This window comes from Doryrhamphus excisus, linkage group LG13 (genome assembly GCF_037039965.1).
Source record: "Doryrhamphus excisus strain RoL-2023G ecotype Guam linkage group LG13, RoL_Dexc_Guam_v1.1, whole genome shotgun sequence".
NCBI lineage: Eukaryota > Metazoa > Chordata > Actinopteri > Syngnathiformes > Syngnathidae > Doryrhamphus > Doryrhamphus excisus.
In genome coordinates, this window is record NC_136369.1 from 7,575,848 (window position 1) to 7,596,085 (window position 20,238).

The following is a 20,238-nucleotide window of genomic DNA, read 5'->3' on the forward strand; positions in this document are numbered from 1 at the left end:
GTAAACAATGTGCTACGAGTTAGCTAACTCCTACCTGTTCATTGGCAATCATGGTGCTACGTTCACTAACAGTATAGTTCAGTATAGTACATACTGTTTATATTGAGTTTGATTGGCGTCATTAAAACGCGACGTACACAACGTGATTAGAACAATTTAGCAACTTTCTAACTGAAATGGTGATTGACAAATAGATAGATAGATAGACTGGGTAGTCATCTTTATTGTGCCACATCATTACATTTGATTATCAACATTGAAGGCTCAGCCTTACTTTTACAATAAAACAAAAACATAACCATAGACATAACATTTACATTCATTGGCTGGACACAAGAACATTTTGTTTCAGTAGTCGATCACTCAAATATTTTAGTGTTCTCTTCCCGCAGCTGCATCTTGGAAGCTTGTAGTTTCATGCAGCAGCAGAGATCCGTGTGTGCAGCTGCAGGCAAACTGCACTTAAACAGCAGCAAATAACAAATGTAGGCCTATTTCACAGAGTCTCGTCTGCACGCAGGTTTGTCAAGATGTGTTTTAAAATATCTGTTTCCCACAGAACACATTCACACCCAAACACATAGGCACACCACACACATACAAACGTTAAGTGCACTCAGATGCTGGATGGCATTGCCTACAGCTAATAATCAGTAGTGATCCATTGTTATTATCTTGTCCCGCTCTCTGCTCTTATATGTAACATTTTTAAATGTAGATGTTGAGCTTTTGAACAGTGGGTTGGTCCCCTGAGTAGAAACACAAAAACACATCATGAAGTCATAAGGGGCAGAAATGAAGAGGAAAAAATATATAAGTATATGTCATTTTGTACACCTGTAATGTTTAAATGAACCTACAGTATGTGTAAAGTTGGAGCAGATATTAAAATGTGGCTGATGTGTGTTTCTTAAGGTTTTCATCTAATAGGCGGCCATTAACCAATGAATAGACTCATGGTTGACCTTAATTAGACCAACGGTCAGTGAGGTTCTCCAGTTTATGGCATCTATGTCAGTCTTACTAGGTGGTGAGCCATCCTGCAGACAGGATCAACAGCCATGTGCTGAGCCCCTTGCCTGGGATCTCCTTCCCTTCTCTTTTTCAGGTGCATTCAGGTACACTGTCAGTTCTGCTGCACTGGACTTTGGCGCAATACACCACTTTCTTGGCATATTAAGTAGAATATTGCATAATGTTGTAGTGACCTGACTATAAGATGGTCATTTTCTCCGGGGAAAAATATGGATCTTCTAATTTGGCTCTAATAATGTTTTTGTAATGATTTCCCACCAAATTAGTCAGAGCTTTTCTTCCTATCACTCACACCACAACACTGAGAACCACTGGGAAAAAGTTTGTCATAAGTTGGCCATACAACAGAAAACAAGTTAGGGTGCCAAATTTAAGATAATTGTGATCAATGAAGTAGAATCATCATATTTTAATATTGTTATGATATTTTTGCATTTTAGATGTTAATATATAATAATATAATATAATAATAATTTCTTTTGTTTCTTTGTTTTTTCCTTTTAATTGTGGTAATTGTTGTAATTCTGTAAAGCACTTTGTGTTGCATGTCTTTGCAGGAAAAGTGCTATACAAATAAAGTTGATTTGATTTGAATAAGGCATTCCAGATTCTCACCGACTGCCATTTTGCCTTTGCCCTCTCAGCCTCAAACTTGGCCACCTCTTTACGGTCGTGAACTGACACCAGCACTTTCCAAACTGCCAGCAGGATCAGCCCAATACACACAATGGAGAGTGAGACCCCCAGGATGATCATGGGGATGTTGGGCGGTTCAGGACAACCTAGTCAAGTACAAATGATCAGACCGGGTACCCACCAGTACAACACCTTATCTTGCTTGTTAACTTACCGTACATGCGCAGATTGTAGACAGTTGTTGTGTCGCTTGCGACCACGCTAAACGAGATCCAGCACTCATTTTCAGACATCAGTGTGCATTGCATAGAGGAGCTCTTGTCTACTCCTAAAAAGGGAAATTTGAAGATATATAATGAAGGCACGAATGAATTGTATATCGCCTTCCCTCTCAACATTGTGGTGAGAATGTAAAAGGATAGCCTCACTTCTGTTATGCTGTCATTGTGATTTCCATATCAAAGACTACAATCTGCGTGTGTGTGTGCGAGTGTGTAGCCTCCACCATTGTATTTCACATCTGAAGCCTGAAAATCCTCAATGATGATCAGATATAGTTCTCAGCTTGCACAAGTATAGCATGTTTAAAATAATCTCGTCTTTAAAGGAAACCACGCTCCATTGGTCGTTCACATGCCTTGCCTGTATAACGAGGTAAAGAATATGTTGTCCATTGTCCGACACTGGCTGAAGAACATGGATCACAATCAAATAGGGAGGGTCTGAAGGACGTAGCAGTCACAATTCATCTCAACCATTTTTAGACCTTAACACTAATAGCGCATGCACTAAAGCAGGGGTCTCAAACTCAATTTACTTGGGGGCCACTGGAGTTCGGGTCTAGGTGAGACTGGGCTGCATCAGGTTTTCAAAAAAAAATACGCATTTATTAAAAACAAAAAAAACTTTGCCTTGGTTCCAATTTTCTACAATAAAAGCTCTGATAAAACATTCCACTGTTCTCAAATATCTTAATTTTTATTTTTCTACACAAAATAAGATGAAAAATAAATAAACAAAACAAGAATAAAGAAAATCAATCAATCAGTAATAAATAAATAAATATAATAATAACAATAAAACGGCAAATAATAAAAACTTAAGAAACCACATATAGTTGGTGGGTAGACAAATTATTTTTTTCAGATTAAAATGAACAAAGCATTATTAGAGCCCTGTAGACATGACAAAACACGACTATAGTCACATTTATACTCTTTTTATTTACAACATATTGCGCAACTGCAGGTTCTTAAGACACATGCTAACTCGCACACTAGAGAGCTAGCGACCTAAACGGTAGCCTTCAAGTTATTTCCTTTAAACTTAAATAGCCAAAAACTTACCACTTCCACACAGAGAGGGAGGATAACTATTAACAGTTATTTAACCTTTAACATGAACATTAATCAAACGTAATCATTTTTTCTGGGTACATGATACCATACAGCATCCATATCAAACTTGCGCGGGCCGCACTAACATTAAACTTTCATATCAAGGCCTCAAACTAGTGTCCTGCGGGCCACATTTGGCCCGCGGGCCGTGTGTTTGAGACCAATGCACTAAAGTTTTGTTAGAGATAGTAGAATAAATGCCACAATATCACTCACTTTTTTTTTTTTTTTTCATAATTTTTGGACTTCTACTTAAACGAATTTAGAATTTACATGATATTCCAGACATACTCAGAAAAAAACAAGCTTTTATCGTACCTGTTGTGCTGTTGATGTAAATTTTAGGGAGGCTGCAATTTTTTTCACACAGCTTAGCATCCTCCTTTGCCTGGAGATGGCACTCGACACATGTCCTATTGTGAAACAAAAATCGCATAACTGAATAGTCTACATAAAAGCTTCAATGATTGACACACAGTGAGAACCTTTTATTTAAATGTATCTTTCACTTTAGTCGGTTTTCACAAAGCTTTACTCTCTCCCATTTAACGAAGCTATCGAATGGCACGAGAACCAACAGCTGCTTTACAATAAAGAAAGGAAATCCTTCACTGCGTTACTTGTCTTTTGATGTCACCTGCATGGTGCAGACACATGTGAACAAGGAGTCCAAAACCTGATATGCTTGTACTCAAGAGAAGACAATTCAGACTGATTGTGTGGTGTAAGGATAAAACATCTTATATGTTACACATTCTGAAAAACAAGTCCATCAGGGGGTACAAAGGCTTGTCACTGGGGTTATAGTCTCAAGGGTACTGCTTTGTACCCTTCACACTTATATAGTTTGAAAATTTTTCTGGACCTGGAACCGATACAAACAGTCCAATTTGGCTGGGGCAACTTTTCATAATGGGAAGGGTGTTTTTCTTTGTGATATCTAGAACAGTAATTTCATTCATTCATTCATTTTCTACCGCTTTTCCTCACAAGGGTAGCGGGGGTGCTGGAGCCTATCCCAGCTGTCTTCGGGCGAGAGGCGGAGTACACCCTGGACTGGTCGCCAGCCAATCACAGGGCACATATAGACAAACAACCATTCACACTCACATTCATACCTATGGACAATTTGGAGTTGCCAATTAACCTAGCATGTTTTTGGAATGTGGGAGGAAACCGGAGTACCTGGAGATGGCCGAGGGTGGAATTGAACCCTGGTCTACTAGCTGTGAGGTCTGTGCGCTAACCACTAGACCACCATGACAGTAATTTGCAAAAATGTTTTTTTTTTGATAGATTAGACGTGTTTGTTTGTTTTTTTTACATTTAATTTACATTAAATGAAACCAACACTCATTCATTCATTTTCTACCGCTTTTTCTCGCGAGGGTAGCGGGGGGTGCTGGAGCCTATCCCAGCTGTCTTCAGGCGAGAGGCGGAGTACACCCTGGTCTGGTTGCCAGCCAATCACAGGGCACATATAGACAAACAACCATTCACACTCACATTCATACCTATGGACAATTTGGAGTTGCCAATTAACCTAGCATGTTTTTGGAATGTGGGAGGAAACCGGAGTACCTGGAGATGGCCGAGGGTGGAATTGAACCCTGGTCTCCTAGCTGTGAGGTCTGCGCGCTAACCACTAGACCGCCGTGACAGTAATTTGCAAAAATATTTTTTTTGTCCTATATCCTTTAAAAACGTGCGCTCACCTTGCAATGGAACAGGCATCTCCACATGTCGGGCACTTCTCACACATATCTCCTGATGCTCCTGGTACCAAGCAGACACAGTGACCACACTCACACTTGCCTCTGCCGCTGCACAGGACTCCGTCCTCGGACATGCATGCCTCACTGCTGCTACTGCAGTTACAGTACTCCCCTACCCAGCCACTTTGGCACTGACACTCTCCACAGACACATTCTCCGTGGCCTGAAACAGCAACATAACAAATCAAAAGGGTTACATAGAAACACACGAACAACACACAAGAATGGAATTACTCACCTCCGCAAAGTTCCCCACGGAAGCGAACACATGAGTAATTGTCACATTCGCAGTAAGGCCCGTAGATGTGACCAAAGCTGGATGCGTCACACACACACTCTCCGCAGTAGCATTGCCCCTGTCCGCTGCATATATCAGTGTCATTGTTTGCAACGCAGTTACTCAACACTGCGTTTTCTTCATTGCATTCACACTCGGCTCCTGAAAAGCCTGGTTGACACGCGCAAACGCCACATTGGAAAGTCCCCTGACCCTCAGTGCACTGGCTGCCGTTGGCTTCGGGAGGCTGCAGGCACTCACAGGAGCACTGAGACTCTAATTCAATGTCCAAAGTGTCCTGCAGGCCTACTGGCTTTAAGGAGAAGCGCCTACTTCCAGAGAGGCATCCTGGATGCTCAACCGACACCCTGAACACCACCTAAGTGGAGCAGATGTGGAGAAAGTAAATAACCAAAACAGAAAGGTAATATTTTCTTTTAGTTTATGTACATCTGTGTAATACTTGCTTTTATAGTCAGTATAGTTACTCCAGACCCCATTCACTGTGCAATATCCGATCAACCTCCATGTGCAATATTAAGGGCTCTAAATGCAATATATTAAGTTCTATGTGAAGTATTTCCATAATGCCTCATATTAACTCACTAGCAATATCTCAGTGTATAGACTGGTCATATATCTCATCTCATTTCATATTATCTACATACTGTATTGTATATAACTCTGGGAAAAACTGTTGATTTTGTTAATACTTGGGTTGTTTATATTGTTTATTTTTCTATATTGTGTATTTTGTACTGCTTAACTGATTCTGTACTCTTGCTGCTGTGCGATGCAAATTTCCCCACTGAGGGACGAATAAAGGCATATCTTATCTTATCTTATCTTAGTTTAGTTTTTAGTATTCTTTTACTGGTTAAACTCGTGATATTGTTGAATTTGTTATGTCATGTCTAAATGAGTTCCATGTGTTAGATGATGACTATTGCTGTGCATTTGAAACATGGATACAAGTAAAACATATCACTATTAGCTTCCAAAGCCCCCCTCCCTTTTATTTTTCTATTTATCTATTTATTGCCCCCTTGTTGCCCCTGTTACCTGGAGCTGCCATAACTCTCTCTTGTTATATGGCATGTCTGGCCAATAACACTCATTATAAACACATAAACTGTCCGACTGCTATCGTCTGATTTCACTCATGGATGATCGGTATCGGAATCAGCAGCCTAAAACCCTGATCAGAGCATCCCTAGTTTATATGCCTCTTTTTAACCACTGTAAACTAACTACTGTGTTGGTTCCTATTAGTTTTAAGAATAATATGAAAAATAGTGCATGAAAGGTACAAGTACACTGTAATGTCTGGACACATTGAAAGTGACTGAGTATGAACAGAACTGACCGTCTCTCCAGGTTTGACATGGGAACAACGTTTCACATCTGGGAAGACGGTCCCATCTGGACAAACGGCAGTGAAGGACATGCTGAGCTCTTCTGTATCTCCAAGGACCTCCAGTTCAATCTCTGATCGCAGTTCCTGGGAATCATCATTTCATAAGAAACAAACATCAAATCACTTTGCAGATATTTTAAGTACAATTTTACTCTGCGCTGACCTCTAACACGCAAAGCCTTATGCCTTTATCTGCTTTCCAGGGTGAGTCACTTTCCCAGGTGTGCTGGGACATAAAAAATAACCTGAAGAAAGAGTGATGACTCACCTCAGCATGGGGAGAGGCTAACTTTTACAAATAAACTCTGTCACGGTCTGTCTGGATCAGGGGTCTCAAACACGCGGCCCACGGGCCAAATGTGGCCCGCAGGACACTAGTTTGAGGCCCCCGCCTTGATATGAAAGTTTAATATTAGTGCAGCCTGCGCAAGTTTGATATGGATGCTGTATGGTATCATGTACCCAGAAAAAATTATTACGTTTTATTAATGTTCATGTTAAAGGTTAAATAACTGTCGTTATCCTCCCTATCCGTGTGGAAGTGGTACGTTTTTGGCTATTTAAGTTTAAAGGATTTAAAGGATTTATTTATTTTTCATCTTATTTTGTGCAGAAAGGTTTGTGATGTTTGAAGGCTGAAGACAAGTGGTAAATATTAGAGCGAAAAATAGACTTCAGAAAACCCTGATGAACTCCCCTTTTCCATTACATTGCCATCATCACTATTTAGTATCACTACTGTTACAAGTATTGGGACACACCGGCCCATTGCCCCAACAGCAGTGGTGATTTTTGGCCTGTCGTTCATTTTTTTTATTATTCTCAACACATAATAAACATTACATTAATTCATTGCTAATGAGATATAGTGCATTATTAGATAAGATGTTGATATTTTGTTCAGATAATTTAGCATAGTGCTGCATTGTGGCCACACAGTCAGGACATCAGGAAGACCCACGTTCGATTCGCCACTTGGGCATCTTCGTGTGCGGTTTTTGCCGCGTAATCCGGGTACTCCCACATTCATAAAAACATGCTAGGTTAATTGGCGACTCCAAATTGTCCATAGGTATGAATGTGAGTGTGAATATATGTGCCTGTGATTGGCTGGCAACCAGTCCACGGTGTACCCCGCCTCTCGCCCAGCTGGGATAGGCTCCAGCATACCCGCGACCACAGTGAGGATAAGCGGTATAGAAAATGGATGGATAGTTTAGCATAATTCATTTATTACAATTAATTGGTTTTAGCCTCTTTAAAGGACAAAATGTATCAAAGCAACTTCCCCCCTCCCTCACATCTTTCACTTTTTCTACAGGAACTAAAAATGGAAGAAAATATGCAGCTGTATCAACTTCCACTCTTCTAGGAAGACAAGATGTTGGCTTAGAAGAACATTTTTGAAGACAAAAGTGACTGATATTGGACCTGAGAGAGGGTGTGCTGACTTACCATTTCAATCCACTTTTCAGGCTGTTCCCACATAATTGGGGACACAATGTTATGGTAGGCATTAGATTCAAGAGTTTTTGATCAAGCTTCAGATTAATTAACTTATTTTATTTAGATGCATTAACCACTAAAATTATAGGATGTCCACCTCTTCAGTCACAAATTACCGAACTGTCACTGACTGATATTAAATTTGCCACCACAAACTGGATTTACACAAAGTAGAGAAGAAAAAGAGGCCCGAGAAAAACGAGCAAGTCAGTATCAGAGGCACAAACAGATGAAACGTCCTGGACAAGCTGAGACTCGCTGTTCAGCATGCTGACGCAAAATTCCCGGGCAAGAGGAAGGAAGCAAAAGTGATAGAAGAGAGAATGAAAGGAAAAATTGAGAGAAAAACACAAAGACGTTTCAACCACAAACAACTTTTTTTTTTCTCACACTTACTTTGTATGCTGTTAAAATCAATTCCAGGATGTTGCGAGAATCTGTGGCTACGACTCCAACAGTGGCGCCAGGTATGAGACTTGCGTAGTTCTAAGAGATGAAGAAAAAACAACAGTCCCACAGTTTAATGCAAACGTCATTACTGCAGAATCTTTTTTTTCCAAGGAATGCTTTACCTCATAGTTTAGCTTCTGCTTTTCTGTCACAGCAAAAACCAATAAGATATTGTTTTCCACCACCTTGTCAATAATCTGGCCTAGAGTTGGATACTCCTAAAGATTAAAAAAAACATGTGAGATATGTGAAAAAAGTAAAATAAAAATGTTATCAAACCTGCTCTGTGGACATGGAGTACTCATTGTTGGTGTCCAGGTGACACTGGCAGTCGTTGGGAATGACAATTCCAGCCATTTTGCTGTCCATCCCAAAGTGTGAGTCAGCATCACTGACAAACACCAGCAGGCGCATGGAATCATTCCTCCAACCTATCTTGTCCTATCAGAAAGAGGAGGAGTTGTAATTTTAACTGGAATCCCTTTTTCCGCGTTAAAAAGTAAAGCTTACCCCGCAAACCGCTGCCTGCATGACAGCATCAAAGCCGCACTCTGGAACATCAACGTTAGCAGACACATGCTGCATGGAGACCATCTCGTTGAACTTGTCAGTGTTGCTCGTCAGAGACAAGACGTGTTTGTAGCCAAACGTCGGCATGCAGGTTTCGCCGGCGCTGCTGTTAAATTGAAAGAAACGAGGAATTGTGATTCATTCATTCATTCATTTTCTACCGCTTTTTCCTCACGAGGGTCAGCGGAGGTGCTGGAGCCTATCCCAGCTGTCTTCGGGTGAGAGGCGGGGTACACCATGGACTGGTCGCCAGCCAATCACAGGGCACATATAGACAAACAACCATTCACACTCACATTTTGGAGTCGGCAATTAACCTAGCATGTTTATGGAATGTGGGAGGAAACCGGAGTACCCGGAGAAAACCCACGCATGCACGGGGAGAACATGCAAACTCCACACAGAGATGGCCGAGGGTGGAATTGAACCCTGGTCTCCTAGCTGTGAGGTCTGCGCGCTAACCACTCGAGCGCCGTGCCGCCTTAATTGTGATTCAATTCACTGAAAAAAAATACAAGTGCTGTCTCTGTTTTACCTGCAAGGGTTGGCGAGCTCTTCTTCTGTCACCTTGATAAATGGCAGGACGGGTTTCTCCACAAAAGAACCAAAGCCCATACGAAATTTACTGGTGAGGCTCGCCATCTCCTTGGACAGCGTGGAGCCAAGGTCCTTGATCATGTTCAGATCATCAATCATGGATGCTGACAAGTCCATCAAGTAGTAGAGATCCACAGGGTAGTCTTCAGTGTGCTGGACTTTCACCTGAAAAGTCACCTGACTGCCTGCCCCAAACATATTTCAGTATGACAACAAGACGGAGAAATCGCCGGAGATGTTTGGTAGATTCCCAAATTACCTGGTCGTAGCTTGAGTGCCATTTTCTGTGGGGAGATCTGAGTTCGGTTCATGTTGGAAGTCTTCTTTCCAAGTGGTTGATCCTGAAGAATTTGGGCTTTGGAAACAGGGAACTCCAACAGACTACTAGCACAACCTTTTTCTAAGAGGTTGTCAATTGAGTCACATCTTTCATTGACTGACAACCAGTTAGTAAAATTCTGAGGAAAAAAAAGACCACACGTGAAATATATTAATGTTAGGATCAGCAAGTGCTGCTGCTGCTGCCTACCTCCTGTGTGCACCAGGCACAGTATGGACCAAGTTGAAGACATTCATCACAACTCACAGCGTTTCCATCTGAACATGAACCTGCAATACACACACAAATATTGACAACAGTTCTTTGTAATATGCACTGCTGTTCCACCATGTAGTATTTCATACAAAATCAAGTGAGATCAAACAAAACAAGTATTAAAACCTTGGCATATAATAATAATCATTATGCCAGGGGTCTCAAACACGCGGCCCGCGGGCCAAATGTGGCCCACAGGACACTAGTTTGAGGCCCCCGCCTTGATATGAAAGTTTAATGTTAGTGCGGCCCGCGCAAGTTTGATATGGATGCTGTATGGTATCATGTACCCAGAAAAAATTATTACATTTGATTAATGTTCATGTTAAAGGTTAAATAACTGTTAATAGTTATCCTCCCTATCCGTGTGGAAGTGGTAAGTTTTTGGCTTTTTTAAGTTTAAAGGAAATAACTTGGAGGCTACCGATTAGGTCGCTAGCTCTCTAGTTTGCGAGTTAGCATGTGTCTCAAGACCCTGCAGTTGCGCAATATGTTGTAAATAAAAAGAGTATAAATGTGACTATAGTCGTGTTTTGTCATGTCTACAGGGCTCTAATAATGCTTTGTTCATTTTAATCTGAAAAAAATCATTTGTCTACCCACCAACTATATGTGGTTTCTTAATTTTTAATTATTTGCTGTTTTATTATTATTATATTTATTTATTACTGACTGATTGATTTTCTTTATTCTTGATCTTATTTTGTGCAGAAAAATAACAATTAAGATATTTGAGAACAGTGGAATGTTTTATCAGAGCTTTTCTTGTAGAAAATCGGAACCAAAGCAAAGTTTGTATATTTTTCTGTTTTTAATAAATGCGTTTTTTTTTTGGTTTTTTTGGAAAACCTGATGCGGCCCAGCCTCGCCCAGACCCTAGCTCCAGTGGCCCTCAGGTAAATTGAGTTTGAGACCCCTGGCTTATGCTATTCAGAGTCATGGGTAACCTGAAGCCGATGACAGCTAATTTGGGGACTGGTGCACACACAGTGCACACATACAACCACACACTCACACAATCACACTTACTGTACATTCACACCTGTGGACAATTTAGGGTGTCCGATGGAAACTCCTCAGAGAAGGGTTGCTGTCATAACCCTTTATTGTGATAATTCATTCATTCATTTTCTACTGCTTTTTCCTCACAAGGGTCGCGGGGGGTGCTGGAGCCTATGCCAGCTGTCTTAGGGCGCGAGGCGGGGTACACCCTGGACTGGTCGCCAGCCAACCGGAAACTGGAGTACCCGGAAAAAAACCCATGCATGCACGGGAGAACATGCAAACTCCACACAGAGATGGCCGAGGGTGGAATTGAACGATGGTCTCCTAGCTGTGAGATCTGCGCGCTAACCACTAGACCGCCGTGCCGCCTTATTGTGATAATATCATCTCCAAAATAATGTTAGTGTGCTTGACATTTTCCCCAGCCTACACATATAGACAAATAACCATTCATACTGACATTCATACCTGTGGACAATTTATGTTTTTTTTTCAGAATGTGGGAGGAAATGTCCTTACTTATGCATACAATATCTGTTTTATTGCATTTATTGCACTTAAGTCTGATAAAAAAAAATTGTGTGAACGCTAAGGAAAATGCACCACATTTTTTAAAACCTATTTCTGATCCAGACAAAAATACCAACCATAAGTGTGAATAGTGCAGGGTCTTAAAATAATTCCTAAATCAGGGGTGTCCCATTTTTTTCTTCAAGGGCCACATGCAGAAAAAATGAGAGTATGTGTGCGTGGGGGGGTTAATGTGATTTGGTAGTTCCAGACATAATAGGTAAAAGCCTACATCTCAGCTTTACATTATTTATATTGGTATATTATTCATAATGTATGGAAGTATGATCCATTCAACTTTGGTATTTTATGTTGAGTGTGGCCCTATCTTTGAGAATGTTTGCATGCAGGCTATGTTTAATTCCAAGTTTAATATATTATTATTATTATTATTATTATTATTATTATTATTATTATTATTATTATTATTATTATTATTATTATTATTATTATTATTATTATTATTGTTATTATTATTATTATTATTATTATTATTATATTTAATATAATATATGGAATTATTATTATTATTTATAATATATAATATAATACATTGTATAATATAATATATTATATTATATATTATATGATATAATATATTATTATTATTATTATTATTATTATATTTAATATAATATATGGAATAAGGTGCAAGCTAATAAAAAAAAAACAAGCTATGAACTGCAAATGGCCCCTGGGCTGTGCTTTGAATATCACTATCTTAAATAGTGACTACTTTTGTTCATCGAAAACTACTACAAGTTTATAAACCTGCAAATAAAGAAAAATGTGCTTATTTATTTATGTTAATATGCATGCTGTATGGAATCACCAGCCACAATTGAGCTCACCTCCTCAATGTAACTTATTCTACATCAAATTATGAATCATTTTGTAATATTAAGTTGACATGTTAGTGATTGTATTGATGTAGTATAGTAACACCATAAAAACTGCAAACTACTACCACAATGATAAACATATTACATTAATTATTTTGTGTGCAAGCATCATTTGCATTTAATGAAGGTTGCTACAAATGATAACGCAAAGAGTTGCAAATAATAAACACAACTTGATGCGGTGTAACTCTTTGTTTGCACTGCATACAGTATAAGAGTATACTCACCTTCCACAGCGGTGATCCAGTAGCGGAGAATCAAGCTCAGGCCCAGCAGGAGAAGACCCATTAGTCCGTGACGTGTCTTGTTGGTAGGATGTACAACAACTTCTCAGGTTGTCTCATGTTTACACGACTCAAAGTCCAGCCTCATGCTTGCTCTTTTCAATCGAAGGTGGACTGGAGGAGAGGCGCCGCCGTGTAGTTTTACCTGCGGGCAGGAGTAAGGAGGCGGAGGAAGAGGAGGTGAGCTGCTGCCTCACCTGTGCTGCCTTTTATGCTCACTTCCGTCCAGGTGAGGCAGCGAGTGTGAAACGCTAAGACCGCTAAGGAGTCTAACACGTCATGTTGCTGACACGTTTATTGAGGAAGCTTTAAAAAAAAAAAGCAGGACAATTGCGCACTGCCAAAAAGTCCAACACACGCATGCGCTCACGCACAATGCAGCCATATATATATATTTATATTTACCGTCAAATATTACTATTAACTGTCAAATACGGTACATATAGTCTAAAATCAAAGTTAAATGCAACATTAATATTTATTTATCACGTGATCTGGAGCCTACCCCAGCTGACACATCATTGACTGGACACATACAGACAATCACTCGCATTCACATATATTAATTCATTAATTAATTTTCTACCGCTTTTTTTCCTCACAAGGGTCAGCGGGGGTTGCTGGAGCCTATCCCAGCTGTCTTCGGGCGAGAGGCGGGGTACACCCTGGACTGGTCGCCAGCCAATCACAGGGCACATATAGACAAACAACCATTCACACTCACATTCATACCTATGGACAATTTGGAGTCGCCAATTAACCTAGCATGTTTTTGGAATGTGGGAGGAACCGGAGAAAAACCCACGCATGCACGGCGAGAACATGCAAACTCCACACAGAGATGGCCGAGGGTGGAATTGAACCCTGGTCTCCTAGCTGTGAGGTCTGCACGCTAACCACTCGACCGTCGTGCAGCCCTTAAGTACATTTAAAATGGGTTTAATTTGATTTACTAGAAAAATTTAAATATCATCTACTCATGATAGTTGAGCTTGAGACTATTTAGGCTCTACTTAAAAATGACTAGTTCAGTCAATGTAAACAAAATATCTAGTTTCAGATAAAATTATTTTTATTATTTTATTGCCACGGTACATTTTAAATATTCATTCACATCTATTTACATATTTATGTACATGAACTGGAGCCTACCCCAGCTGACATATCATTGACTGGACACACACATGCATGCACACAAACATGCATTCACTCACATTCACATATATTACACATTATAAAAGTTATATTTTGTAACTTTTTCAAATATGTCCATGAATAGCATTATATAGATTTATCTATACTGTATCTATCTACTGTATATACACACACAAGAGGTATTCTTCAGCTCATACACTCACCAGCCAACACATCGGGAACCTTCACGTTTGACAATGTTCGCTTTGGACTGAGAATCAGAGCGTCAAAGTAGTTCTGAAGGTAGCGTGGTTGATATGAAGCTTCGGTGCTAATAGTAGTGAACTATATAGTTGGAGGAGACTAATAAAAGGCAGACAGGCCACACCATTTGTAAATAACGCCTTTCAGGCCTTATTACCCAGGCACCATAACAGCAGATATGTCAATTATTAACAACACCAGCGACCTGAATATGAATCACAGTCTCGTCAGACATTTGTCAGCCTTTTCTTTGAACTCCCATGAAAAACAAGACAGCCACATCAGTGAGGGGAAGACGGTGTAGCTTGGGAGGTGTTCAACTGCTAACACCTGCAGGGCAAATTTCACCGTTTTTCTCCGCTCGGCTGAATCTCTCCATTCAGCACCACACCCATGTGGATCTGGGTGAGTCCTATCTGTCACCCCCAGAATCCACCCCCCTGGACTAATCCCATGACTGCGATCCCTTGGTGTTTTCGTGACAGGCCTTCTCAGCTTGCTGTATCTTGATCCACCTTACCATCTTGAAGCGTCACTGCGTGGAATGATTGTGTTCATGAAGCTCCATAAAGCTTGTTCTTCTCATTAATTATCACTTTTACTTGCCTCACCACTAAGCCTGAAACACAATGCTCTTTTGGCCACACTCCAGATAATATTTTAAAATGTTGCAAATGACAATGTGACTTGGGTCACTCATTAAAAATTCCCCTCACAGCACTTTGCATAGAAATGGAAGAATATGCAAGGAACCCTGCAATGTGTCAGCTCACCTTCAGGGGCGTCCTCTGGAAACATGCTGGCCTCTGTCGTCCTTGTCATCCAGTGAAAAATAGTGTGAAATGGACTTGTACACTAAGTGCTATTGTATCTCAGCTCTGTGGTGAGAGTAACAGGAAAGCCATTGTAACGGCGCCCTTTATGAAGCATGGGGTGACTCCGCTGCCCATGCCACTTGGCTCATGTGTGCGTGTGTCCGAACGTGGGTGAGTGTGTGTGCATGCATGCTGGGGTCATGCGTGGGTGTTTGAACAGGCTGCAACTTGCTTGCGTGTGTGTGTGTGTGTGTGAGATGACAATGAGTGACAGTAGCAACTGCTGCCTATGAGAGCTCCACTGCAGTGTCTCATCGAGAATGCACTGAAATGACCAGAGTAAAAAATATTATTTGGATATGTTGAAGGTCCACATGTTTGCTCAAGTTTAATTCTTTCTTGTGGTGAGGAGGAGGACAGCCAAAGAGGTGTGCCAGTGTTGGAATACAGCCTCCTTGGTATGGCTGGAATGCAGGTGTACACATTCTCTTATAGGTGAGGGGAAATGAATAATAGAGCTTAATGATTATGGTCAGTCTCAGTGTATTCAGCATAACTTCTATTGCTTTTGAAGGAATGCAACACTTTACATGGATACTTACTTCCTGGATAGGCTAGATCCAAATACAAACTACTACTTCTACTACTAATAATAATAATAATAATACTAATACTAATGCTAATAATACTACTACTAATACTACTACTAATAATAATAATGGGCTGCACGGTGTTCGAGTGGTTAGCGCACAGACCTCACAGCTCGGAGACTAGCGTTCAATTCCACCCTCGGCCATCTCTGTGTGGAGTTTGCATGTTCTCCCCGTGCATACGTGGGTTTTCTCCGGGTACTCCGGTTTCCTCCCACATTCCAAAAACATGCTAGGTTAATTGGCAACTCCAAATTGTCCATAGGTATGAATGTGAGTGTGAATGGTTGTTTGTCTATATGTGCCCTGTGATTGGCTGGAGTACCCCGCCATTCGCCTGAAGACAGCTGGCATAGGCTCCAGCAACCCCCGCTACCCTCGTGAGGAAAAGCGGTAGAAAATGAACATTAATAATAATAATAATAATAATAATAATAATAATAATAATAATAATAATAATAATAATAATAATAATAATAATAACTAGAAAATTCCTGCGGAAATTTTGATGGGCATGCAACCTGTGCTGTGAACCTCGGGCCCGGTGTATGCTGCGCCATGCCACCAAGCAATGCCCTGCGTACATTTCACGAGGAATTTAGCAAAAAAGCAAACATGCTAACTGTTAGTACGCTAGCATCTAGCAAGATGGCACTCCATAGCGAAAGTGTCGAGGCGGTCCTACAATATCCCTGCATCGCGCCATGTCTGTATTAGCCTTTATATGTGCGGAATACAGCTAAAATGTTAAAATGCTAACAGATATCATGCTAGCACCAAATGTGCAGAGAAAGCATTCTTACATCAGGCCATGTGTATATAGGCCTTTAAACATGAGTAAAATAGTCAAAATTCCAACATGCACATGAACAGTTAGCATGGTGACACCTAGCAAGATAGCACTAAGCGACGAAAGTGCCAAGGCAGTCGGCAGTCCCATAGTGTCCCTACATCATGCCATGTGTGTATTTGCCTTTAGACATGAGTAAATTAGCTAAATGCTAACATGCTAACAGTTAGCATGGTAGCATCTAGCAAGAAAGCACCAAGTCCCAAAAGTGTTAAGGCAGTCCCATAGTGTCCCTACATCATGCCATGTGTGTATTTGCCTTTAGACATGAGTAAATTAGCTAAAATGCTAACATGCTAACAGTTAGCATGGTAGCATCTAGCAAGAAAGCACCAAGTCCCAAAAGTGTTAAGGCAGTCCGATAGTGTCCCTACATCATGCCGTGTGTATTTGCCTTTAGACATGAGTAAATTAGCTTAAATGCATGCTAGCGCCTAGCAACATAGCATCAAGTAGTGAAAGTGGCCAGGCACTCATGTGGTGTCTGCATATGATGGTATGTGTTGTTTTACAATAGCATACAGCACTTGCATTGTCATGCAGTACTAAAGTGCAGAGAGGTAGTGAGGTGACAATTTGGAGTCGCCAATTAACCTAGCATGATTTTGGAATGTGGGAGGAAACCGGAGTCCCCAGAGAAAAACCCAAGCGTACACGGGGAGAACATGCTAACAGAGATGGCCGAGAGAATTGAACTCAGGTCTCCTAGCTGTGAGGCCAGTGCGCTAACCACTTGTCTGACATGCAGCCTAATTGGCCAGACTATGTTGTAAATTCATATTGTAAAAAAAGAGAAAGAGAAGAGCATCGTTCACTATAAAATGGAAGTCTATGCAATATTAAATATGTGAACCAAATGCCAATGCATATTAATAAGCTACATACGGCGTAACATACTACTGGTATGAGTCTTGTTTTATTGAGTACATTCATTTAGTTATGTAATAAGCATATCATTGTATAGCATTGTTTTTAATAAGCATATGATGAAAAGTTTGGGCACCCCTGATAATTGTCAAGATTTTACTTCCTTCCTCCAATATATATATGTAGTATGTATGTATGTATGTATGTATGTATATATGTATATATATGTGTGTGTGTGTATATAGTATATATATATATATATATATATATATATATATATATATGTGTGTGTGTATGTATATATATGTGTGTATGTGTATATAGTATATATATATATATATATATATATGAGATATAAGTCATGTGTTAAATTGTTAATTTACTGATATGTATGACACTAAATAAACCATATTAGACAGTGTGGCGGACTCCCCCTTTTCATGTTGATGCCCTGTGTCTAACCTTGGGCTTTCTCAAGGGATCAGTGCCATGTGTCCCTTCAGCTGTGCTGAATTAAAAGAGAGTCAGAGAGGAAAGGAAGAGGGAGAGATACTTGGTATGTTCCACGCGCTCACAGGCTTGATGCCATTAACAAAGGAATGTGATTGACATCTGTGTGTGTTGGGTGTATAGGAACTCTGTATGTACTGTATGTGTATTCTTGGACATGACATTAGATGGTGTGTGTGTGTGTGTGTGTGTGTGTGTGTGTGTGCTGTACAACCAACAGAGGGTGTGACTGCTAATCTTTCACCCCAATGGTTATGATCCCTTTGACTTGTAAGAGACGGAGCGTGGTGCCTTTATGTCTCAGGGATCAGCTGTGTTTAAGTCAGAGCTTAAATAGGGAGATCCAGCCTTAGAATGAAATGACGAAGGTGGAATGCCGGAAATAATGTAGCATACAGTGCAAAGACACTCAAGCGGGTCATTGGCTGTGGTTTCACAGCGCCCTCTGTTGGTAGATGACGTGTAACGCGTTTCTATTGCAGAGGAGTTTTATTCATTTGGTGTGAAGACAACATACATTTATAAAAAACTAAAGCAGACCCTAAACGTCACACAAAATACATGAAATATAATTAATGTCGGGGCCACATGTTTTTGTACATGAATGTAGCTAAAAATTTAAAAATATAAAGACTACATTTTTGTATATTGGTTTAAACATACAGTATTGTGCACAGTTACACAGTTACTGTGCCTTTTTGCATTTATACACCACCGCAATTGAAATGAAAGATGCAATTCAGCTGCAGATTTCAAAATATGACTTTTATAATAAAGGAATCACAATCATTTTATGCAGTGGGCCTTTATTTTCCGACGCTCCAAAGTATTGAATATTAATTGGCCAGGTGCAGCCCAATTCCCTTGTTATTTCAAGACAGACCACGGAGATAAAAGAGTGGACCTAATATCAGGTATTAAGTGATTATTTGGCAGCTGTTGGTCTGGAGCTACCAATATGAAGTCCAAGGAGATCTCTATCCTTATCAGGCTGAAAAAACAAAACAAATCTCACATAACAATGCCTGACACCACATACAATTTTATCTGAAACTAGATATTTTGATTGTGTTGACTGAAGTGATAATTTTTAAGTATAGTCAAATAAATTATATTATAAAACTCAACTTCAACTATTTTGAGTAAATGATACTCAACTTTTTACTAAATCAAATTAAACCCATTTTACCTCACCACTCGTCCATCATGCAACTAAGTTGATTCTAATTAAACAATGACAGCAGGTTCCATCCAAAACAACTACTTTTTAATTGAAATATGTCCTAATTTGATTCAAATGAAATATTTTCAGCTATCATACATCATACAGAACCACAAAATGTGTGTCCACAACCACCATTAATGTAGTACAAATTGTTCATTACAATGAACTTACGACATATTTCAATTAAAGTAGCCGTTTTGGAGGAATCAACGTAGCATGTTCGATAAGTGGTTGGCCACACAGTTAGGAGAGCTGTGTTTGAATCTCTGCTTGGGCTGTGTGGAGTTTGCGTGATAGCTAAACTGTCCAGGATATACCCTCCTTTTTTCTCAAAGTCAGCTAGAATAGGCTTAATTTATTTAAGTCAATTGATTCACAAATAGACAAACAACCATTCACACTCACATTCATATCTATGGACAATTTGGAGTCGCCAGTTAACCTAGCATGTTTTTGGAATGTGGGAGGAAACCGGAGTACCCGGAGAAAACCCACGCATGCACGGGGAGAACATGCAAACTCCACACAGAGATGGCCGAGGATGGGATTGAACTCCGGTCTCCTAGCTGTGAGGTCTGCGCGCTAACCACTAGACCGACGTGCAGCCCTTAAGTACATTTAAAATGGGTTTAATTTGATTTACTAGAAAAAGTTGAGTATCATCTACTCAAAATAGTTGAGCTTGAGACTATTTAGGCTCTACTTAAAAATTAGTTAAGTCAGTGTAAACAAAATATCTAGTTTCAGATAAAATTATTTCATGCAACCACTTACAATAATAAAATTATGTTAATTCAACAAATTGCCATTATATAACATTATTGCCAATGCCATTCAATTGGCTGGCGACCAGTCCAGGGTGTACCCTGCCTCTCGCCCAGAGTCAATTGGGATAGGCTCCAGCATA

At 40.0% G+C, this 20,238-nt stretch overlaps 1 protein-coding gene across 2 annotated transcripts; it reads right to left on the reverse strand.

Moving 5' to 3' along the window:
* Nucleotides 1-215: 215 nt before the first annotated feature.
* Nucleotides 216-15,292, reverse strand: itgb6 (integrin, beta 6). Of its 2 annotated transcripts, XM_058088508.2 has the most exons (16): nucleotides 15,188-15,292; nucleotides 12,960-13,161; nucleotides 10,190-10,269; nucleotides 9,920-10,118; nucleotides 9,599-9,845; nucleotides 9,004-9,169; nucleotides 8,773-8,934; nucleotides 8,616-8,711; nucleotides 8,440-8,529; nucleotides 6,487-6,621; nucleotides 5,082-5,499; nucleotides 4,784-5,006; nucleotides 3,387-3,481; nucleotides 1,886-1,999; nucleotides 1,651-1,817; nucleotides 216-749 (listed from the first exon to the last, which is right to left on the reverse strand). In XM_058088508.2, the coding sequence occupies exons 2-16, from the start codon at nucleotides 13,018-13,020 to the stop codon at nucleotides 651-653; spliced, it is 2,352 nt and encodes a 783-aa protein (XP_057944491.2). In that variant the 5' UTR covers nucleotides 13,021-13,161; nucleotides 15,188-15,292; the 3' UTR covers nucleotides 216-650. The 2 variants fall into 2 exon arrangements, with proteins under 2 accessions (XP_057944491.2, XP_078651812.1); XM_078795686.1 differs by lacking the exon at nucleotides 15,188-15,292 and having other exon boundaries at nucleotides 12,960-13,191.
* Between the last annotated feature and the right edge of the window lie 4,946 nt (nucleotides 15,293-20,238).